This window comes from Zerene cesonia, chromosome 10, assembly GCF_012273895.1.
Source record: "Zerene cesonia ecotype Mississippi chromosome 10, Zerene_cesonia_1.1, whole genome shotgun sequence".
Classification (NCBI taxonomy): Eukaryota; Metazoa; Arthropoda; class Insecta; order Lepidoptera; family Pieridae; genus Zerene; species Zerene cesonia.
The window spans coordinates 1,283,412-1,291,544 of record NC_052111.1 but is presented as its reverse complement, the minus strand read 5'-3'; the positions used below and the strand labels follow the sequence as shown (position 1 = coordinate 1,291,544).

At 32.6% G+C, this 8,133-nt stretch overlaps 1 protein-coding gene across 1 annotated transcript in view; it reads left to right on the top strand.

Moving 5' to 3' along the window:
- LOC119829608 (electron transfer flavoprotein subunit alpha, mitochondrial) overlaps window positions 1-1,376 on the top strand; it is a 3,886-nt gene extending 2,510 nt beyond the window's left edge. The window contains exons 6-7 of the mRNA XM_038352206.1: window positions 251-361; window positions 1,179-1,376. Of these exons, the coding sequence (XP_038208134.1) occupies window positions 251-361; window positions 1,179-1,244 (177 nt within the window). The 3' untranslated portion in view covers window positions 1,245-1,376. The remainder of the gene's footprint in view (window positions 1-250; window positions 362-1,178) is intronic.
- Window positions 1,377-8,133: the final 6,757 nt, after the last annotated feature.

The window sequence follows — 8,133 nt, the reverse complement described above, 5'->3', positions numbered from 1 at the left end:
TACATATACATTAATATACATTCAAATGTATGCATCAATGTATGTTCAAAGTGCATGATCTTAATTAATGAATAGTTTTAACTAGGTATTCATTTAAAAATTAAAGACTTAGTCGTTACAACATTTATGATTAAACCACTACTATATAATTATGTTATAACGTTTGTATATTGTTAATAATTGTCATGTTTTAAAAAAACATACTTAAATATAAAGAATTAATTACTAATAATATTTTTTTTATGAATAGAACCTATACATTGCGGTCGGCATCAGTGGTGCGATCCAACATTTGGCCGGCATGAAGGATTCGAAAACGATCGTCGCTATCAACAAAGACCCCGAAGCGCCTATTTTCCAGGTAACGATCATCTAATTACAACAACATAACTGTATGTTTGTATGATAATTTACGCTGAAGCGTCCGTGTCTTGAGTGACATTTACTTTTATTTCAATAGTCCATTTTATTTGCTTTGATATGTGAGTAACATAGTTATAGACTTTAATTACCATATTTTACATAATTGTTTTATCTGAAAGCAATATGTATTAACTTGTTTTTTATACATAAATGATAATTTTTCTTTGCATGTTGAAAATTATTTGAAGTTTGTCATAACATTAAATAATACAATTTGTATTTGGAATGTCATGAAAAAGGCGCTAAGCGCAAATGTCAAGCAATTTTTTAATCCCATTTGTACGAGGTAACGCCTCCGTGATGTGTTGCGTATTAATTCAATAGCATTTAGTACTGTCGGCTGGTATAATTACTCAATTATCGGCCGATAATTACTGCTTTGCGCGCCAATTTAATTGTTGAAATTGTCGCTGGCGGCCATTAAAGTTATCGGTAAAATGTTGAATTTCATCGTCTTTTTTATTATTCGTTGTTGGTTGATGTTAATTTTTTATACGTTAATTTACCTTTTACGTATAATAATTAATTGTAATTACTATAATTATATGACTATTCGTAAGTTATTTAGAATTTTAATGTAACATGATTTTTGTGGTTATTAAATCATAATAATTACGCAGAATTAGCAGTTATATTGACAGTATACGGTTAGATTAATATACGAAATAAGTAAAAATTAAATTAAATTTAATGTAAATTCCGAAATTCTTTATTTCATTACTTTTCTATTGTAATTTGTACCTTTTTCGTTTCAGGTATCGGACTTTGGCCTGGTAGCAGATCTATTCAAAGCAGTGCCAGAACTGACATCGAAGTTGTGAATATCTGCCAAGTTTTATTTAGCAATTCCTATGCAGATTGTACATCCCTGAGATTTTTGATACCCTTATACTTGTTACATCCACAATCATGTAATTTACGAAATATATGTTAATAAAAATATTTTTTTTAAATTTGTTTTTTATTGATACAAAATATTCTTATTTACTGTGTATATTAATAAATATGTTTGGAGTGAAAACTTCTCAAGCCATTTGAGATTTTTTTTATAGGGGGAATTCTTACGGATCCGCGTCACCGACATCTAAATGTTATGAAATTTCAAATTATAAAACTAAAATGCCAATTAATAAATTACCGCTTTTATCCTTAGTTCCTATAATAATTTTAAAGTAACTAGTCCATTTTTTAACTCATAATAACAAGAGATTATTTTATTGGTGTATAATTATTAATTAGTTAAACACGTAGTTGAGCACGTAAGTATAACCATCACAAGGAACAGCATATTGTTTGAAAAAGTAGTTCCGCTATCGTCTAACAGATGGCGATAGGCGTAGTCTTTATCGGTTATAAACAAAGTATACAGGCAAATTATTAATAATCAGTACCAGTAACATTATTTTTGGTACTTTAATTAAAAATAAATAGTAGACCAAAAAACAGTTTTTTTCTCAATCTAGTTTAATCAATACTTCGATAATTATTTCTCTGTTAAAACCATACGTTTAAACAACATACGACACAAGCGGCTAGCACGCTAAACCAACAGGAGGTAAGTGCAGTCAATCACGCTGGTAATGATAGCGAGTTGAGATGCGGTTACTGAGTGGCATCCTCGTTATCATATTCGCCGGTAACCAGCTTGGCTGGGCGGGGCCGCACAAGCCCGGCCCAGACTCCGCCTTAGACGATAACTCGTTGACACGCCGCTATGCGATGCAAACATTCGGTTCTTGTGAATACAGTTTGATATTGGGATTGAATAGTAATAAAATTTCGATAGAAGAAAATATTTAGTATTCAACTATTTAGTAAACTGTTGTTAGTATTGCTTTTTAACGTGATCAGGTCAATCGATAGATTTAACTTCATCTAAATCCGTGATTAAGTTTAGCCTTGAAATGATATAAACATAGAGACAGACTCCTTTTTTTTAATAGAAACCTATTACCAGTCCGCCCGGCTTCGCTCGTTATACATAAATAGCGAACTATACCTACTAACTACTTAGTGAAGATACAGCATTTGTAATGTTTTAATAATTTAAAAAATCGGTCCAGTAATTTTTGTGTAAACCCATTACAAACATACTTATATACAAACATACCTATTGTATTAAAAATATCACATCTGTCATCTACATATTGTATAGTAATAAAAACTATAAAGTGGAAGAGCTTTTTGTTTGGACGCGTCAAATCTTGCGTTTCTCAGGGTCACATAGGCTAGGCATTCATGTACGACATGGACGAAACCGCACTGCACAGCTAGTAATAGATAAAGCATCGACACCCTTTGTAAAATCGTGCTAGCATTCGTTCACTTACAGAAGACAGGTGAAAACATAAATATTGATCTACCCTCATATGTTATCCATGCTATAGGCACAATTTGCCGCCTCTGACTTCCCATTATACTGGAACATCCCCAATAATTACGAACCGTGACGGTTTCACCCCAACTTAGGAAGCATATAAGATGTTTTTTGTTATTAATGTTCCACGGATTCGGTTATGTTTCGGTAATTAAAACTTAAATAATTTGGGCGTTTAAGGGTTGTCTAGTGTAGGTAGGTACCTATATTTTATATCATCTACTAGCTGACCCGTAAATGCTATTCTTACTGTAATAATTTAGGGATTACCAGTATTTCTCCACTATTGGATGCCACAATGGATGCTATTATACATGAAAACCTTGAATCACACTATCTATTAAAAAATTCATCAAAATCTGTTGCGTAGTTTTAAAGATCTAATCATAGAGACATTCAGTTGGTGGAAAGCGACTTGGTTTTATTCTATGTAGTGACAAGAGAATATGCTTATTATTACTGTATTCTTAATTAAAATATCAGAGTCACGTTTAAAATTTCAATATAAAAAAATAACAAGTAGGGAATGCAGAGTAGATCTTTAATCTAATAGGCTTATCAAAGCAACATATTACGCATAATTGAATGTTCACGTAAAATTCTTAGCCTAAATCGTTCCTTGCATAGGTATATACCATAATATAAAAATCTAATATAAATAGGTATATATCTATTATAATTTATTGTGACCGCGACCAATTTCATTCTCTACTGCTTTCATTTTATTTAACTTTACTGCTCCAATACTTGCTAATGGACTCCCAAAATTCTATGCAGGATTTCTTCCGGATTATGAGGGTTATCTCATTCGCATTTACAAACCCGGGTTCCCAAAACTACGCCCGTGGTCTATCTTCCTATTTTTAAAGATCAAATATCCGACATTAATATAGGTACAGTATTATTTCCCAACATCTACGAACTTATGGAGCATAAGTAGATACCTCATTTTATTATAGTTGCGTAATTAAACATTTTATTAGTAATATGTACTTGTACGTCCCTAGAAGTTAAATTTCACAGGATATTCCTTATAAAGATTCCGTTAAGTTTCTATTAAATTTGATTTTCTGATATTATTTTCTAATACCTGATTCAAATGTTTTAAATAGAATCAGAATTTGTTTAATTTCTATGGTTATGGTTGAATATTAAAAAAAAATCGGCAACAAAATAGGTTTCTTAACTTATCGTACAATATTTCCTTAATAAAGTTCGCAACTTTGATGCAAAAAATAAACGTTGATATTTAAACTATCGACCTGCCCAGGCTTTGTACGCATGAATAAAATGTTATATTAGTACGTATAAAACTTTCTATTGAATCAATTCGTCTTAAAAAAAAACCCGCATCAAATTCGTTGCGTAGCAAAGATGTATAATAGTAACTTTTTAATTAATTGTCGCATAAGTATGTTGGGACAGACAGCGGCCAGCGACTTCGAAAAGAAAAGCGACATTGTTTTGTATATCGACATCGTAATGTAGCGAATTGCGTTCTAAAATTAATAATTTATTTTAAATTTGAAGAACGATATTTCAATATGTAATAGACATTCTAACTCTATCTATGCCAAAGTAGGTATAAGAAATAGCAAAAAAATTACAGCGGTATCTTAAGATTCAAAGCGGGTAAATAATTCGAGTTGTTCCGGTCTGGTTAGTGTACAGTGGCCTAATAAACTATTTATTACGGACGTTTAAAGATCAGTTAACGCATCTTAGTACCTTTTTCTAAACTTGATTCTCCTTTTCTCAATGGTCGCCAATTTTAACGCCTAGAAGCGTATGTAGTTAGGTATCACTAAGTTGAATTGTTTATTCGGAATGAAATGATATTTTGTAACATATACAATTCTAGCTAGGAAAAGCTTATTGGTTAATAAAAAGTGGTGCATAAGTTACTACTCAGATTATTAGGGGAGAGAACGCTCTCAAATAGTTCTCTCACAAAAATAAAGCTGTTTTTAATTGAGAATTCATCCTCCGACCGCGTGCCACAAAGGCATATATATGGCAGCCTTGCTACTTAAATAATTACTTAAAAAAATAACTAAATATTAATACTTTTAGCAGCCTTAAATGTGAATAGTAGAAAATTTAGACTAAGGAAGTAGTGACGTTTTACATGTAAGTAATAAATGCTGTGTTAATACGCAACAAAGATACAACGAGACTGATGATTGTGGCTGTACTTGGTAAATGTTTTACGTAGTAGTAGTATAACTGTGTGGACACAGCGTTATATCAGATTAAAGTTCTCACGCACACGCGCGTCGTAAAAACAGTCTTAGCTGGTAGCGACTACCGCGTATTAAGTAGCGTCGAGCAGTGCTAATGCAATGACGATCTGAGGGATTAGTACAGTCGCTCACTAAACACTATTTGTTTGGATGTAGATAATAAGGATAGGAATCTTGGTTTCCTTTTCATTTAAAATAAGTATATTTTTGTGTATTGGGGTATTGTGTGTGTATGTGTATGTGTGTGTGTATGTGTGAGTGTATGTATATTGTGTGTGTGTGTAATACACTACCATTGGGGTATATAGAATACCAAAACATTTGTCTCCATTTCCGAGGATAGTTTTATTATGAGAGTCTTGAACCTTTACTTTACTAAACTTTTACTATTCCGTGATAAAAATTATCCTATATATTATTATCTATGTCCCAAATTTCATACAAAGTGATGTTTCGGCATGAAGATGAGACAGACAGACAGAATGACTTTGGCATTTATAGTATTAAAGGAGGGAGAATGATGAATGACCAACTGCGTATAAATTTTGTCAATCAAATGAAATCACGTTAACTTTTACAAAATTCCTATAAGCGAACTAATTTTCAACAATACAAGATGCATTTCTCGCTTTAATGTACAACGTTAATACATACCGACTAATACTAGGTAACTGAAATAAAATTAAACTGATTTCATGCTTTAAATTACCAATTTTTATCACACTTATTACATTCTCTAATAAAAGCGTGTGTGCGCGACAGTACGTCTTGTCCCGCGCAGCCTCTCCATGTCCGTGCGTGACCGATCTACTCAACGAATTCACGGCAAGTCAAATGTTTAATTTGCTCTATAAATCACGCTATTAAAAACATTTCAAGGGTGTCATCGCGATCTCATTGGAAACGTGACGGGCTGTGTGGTCGACCGCCGGTCATCAGTGCGTCTCTATTGTTGCAGAGCTACGGCGAAGAATGCTACATCAAATTCAATTTAATGGGAACAAATTGAATTAGTTTTTAGTTGGTTTGCATGATGTGTTGGCATTGTGGTAAAATTGTCTATCAGCATTCATACTGTGAGCCTTTAGATGAAGCTTAATTGTATCGGGGCAGATAATAATATAAACTAATATAAAAACAATAATAATAAGCAACGATTAATGACAGGAAATCTATAGAAGTACGGCTAATAATTTTATAGCCCTAGCCCTAGCGGTCCGCCCCGGCTTAGCCTGGGTGGCTAAATGGTAATAAATAAAATAATTTTTCAAATCGGACCAGTAGTGCCTGAGATTAGTGCGTTCAAACAAACAAAACTCTTCAGCTTTATAAATTTAGTATAGATAAAACCCTGACAATCTCTAGCTAATTTTAAACAATATTTCTAAAAATTAATTGATCGTTTCTCGTCTTTGTAGTTATGAAAAATATATTGGCCCGCCTCGTCCTTAGATAATGTGGTGGATATAGATGCTGGTCATGTACTGAAAACAGACACAGGGTGATGCTGATGATTTTCTCTAAAAATTTAATATATTAATGTATGCATAATTTATTGTATTAATAATTATGCTAAAATATAATTACGATTTTTCTTCGAATACCGAAACGCATGAAATACACGATTACATTCTAAAAGGTTAGTGTTAAATTTACTTAGTTTGAATACAATGCAAATGACTTAAATGCATTCCCTATATACCATTCTTTATTCATAAAATATTCTTACGTGTTCTATACAAATCCCAAAGCACTAAGAATCGTTTACGTCAATGAAAAAAAGCTAAGAGCATTGCGTAGAGTTGCGTGACAGTAAGCGTCCGGGAGGAAACTCGCATTAAATTGAATTAAATGAAATTGATTTACTGAAGGAGGAGCGTGAGTGCCGTCCTTCGGCCCTCCAATATTCCGCTTCGTTCCGCCGGCCGCCACGGAATCTAGTAATTAATGCTATTAGATGTAAGTAGCTAAACTAGGCAACTAGATACATTTGTTTGGCATGTTTGTGGAACCCCTCAATTCTTTAAGTATCTTTAAATAAATTTCTGTTATGTGTCAATTGAAAATATTTGCTTGATTTTCTTGTATAACTAAGGCCTCTGCAATTAATTTACTTGATAGGGAACCCGAATCACTTAATTCCCGTTAATTTAAGGGATAGCTTATGTTATAGATATATAAAAATATTGAAAAATTAATAATGAGATAAGTATATTCGTCGATGTCGTTAGTAATCTTTTATATTACTGAGCACCTTTGAACAACCAGTTACACATTAGCATGATTTATTTTTTGCTTGTTTCGTTGCATAGTCATGCATAGAAATAAAAAGTATGATATATAGAGAGATTCTCTGCTTATATAGTAATTACATTTAACATTGAAAGCAAACAATGTAAAATTCTGCTCCGGACGATTAGTTTTGTACGGCTTATTAATTTAATTAATAGGAAAATAGCTTCCTGCAAATAATGGCACCGATTAACAACATCGATTTTTCAATACTTTCTCGCGAGCCGTTAGGAAAATATTAAAAACATTGATGATCACTCGACACGTAAGCAGTAAGATATAATCGGACGATTTACAGAACACGCGTTAAATATTAACAAAATGTTGTTATAGTGATTTATAAGCGATAATTTCGATACATAAAACATTTCATTATAGGAAGCGAGAATCATTATTCAAAGATTATTATTCATGACGAATGATTGCTTTTCTTTTGTGAATCTTACAATGGCGTCTGTTCGTTTTACCATTTGCGCGATCGCCCGGTCTCTCATTGTGCTAGATGTTTTGTTTCGGCGTGAACGCGGTCTTTTCACATCGAACACAGAACTCTATTCTAAATTTAAACGGACAAGATTGATGGGCATAGACACGACCTGTGACACGCACTACCGAATACATACCACACAAACGGCCACCCGATTGTGTGGAATGTGCTTTACTTCACCCTTTATACGTAATTATTAATTGCGTCTTTGATAAATATCTACATTTATTCGGATACGATCAAAGATAAAATGTTTGTGTATTGTGTGGAGCTTATTAATTTTGTTAAATTGGCAATCATCATTAAGTATA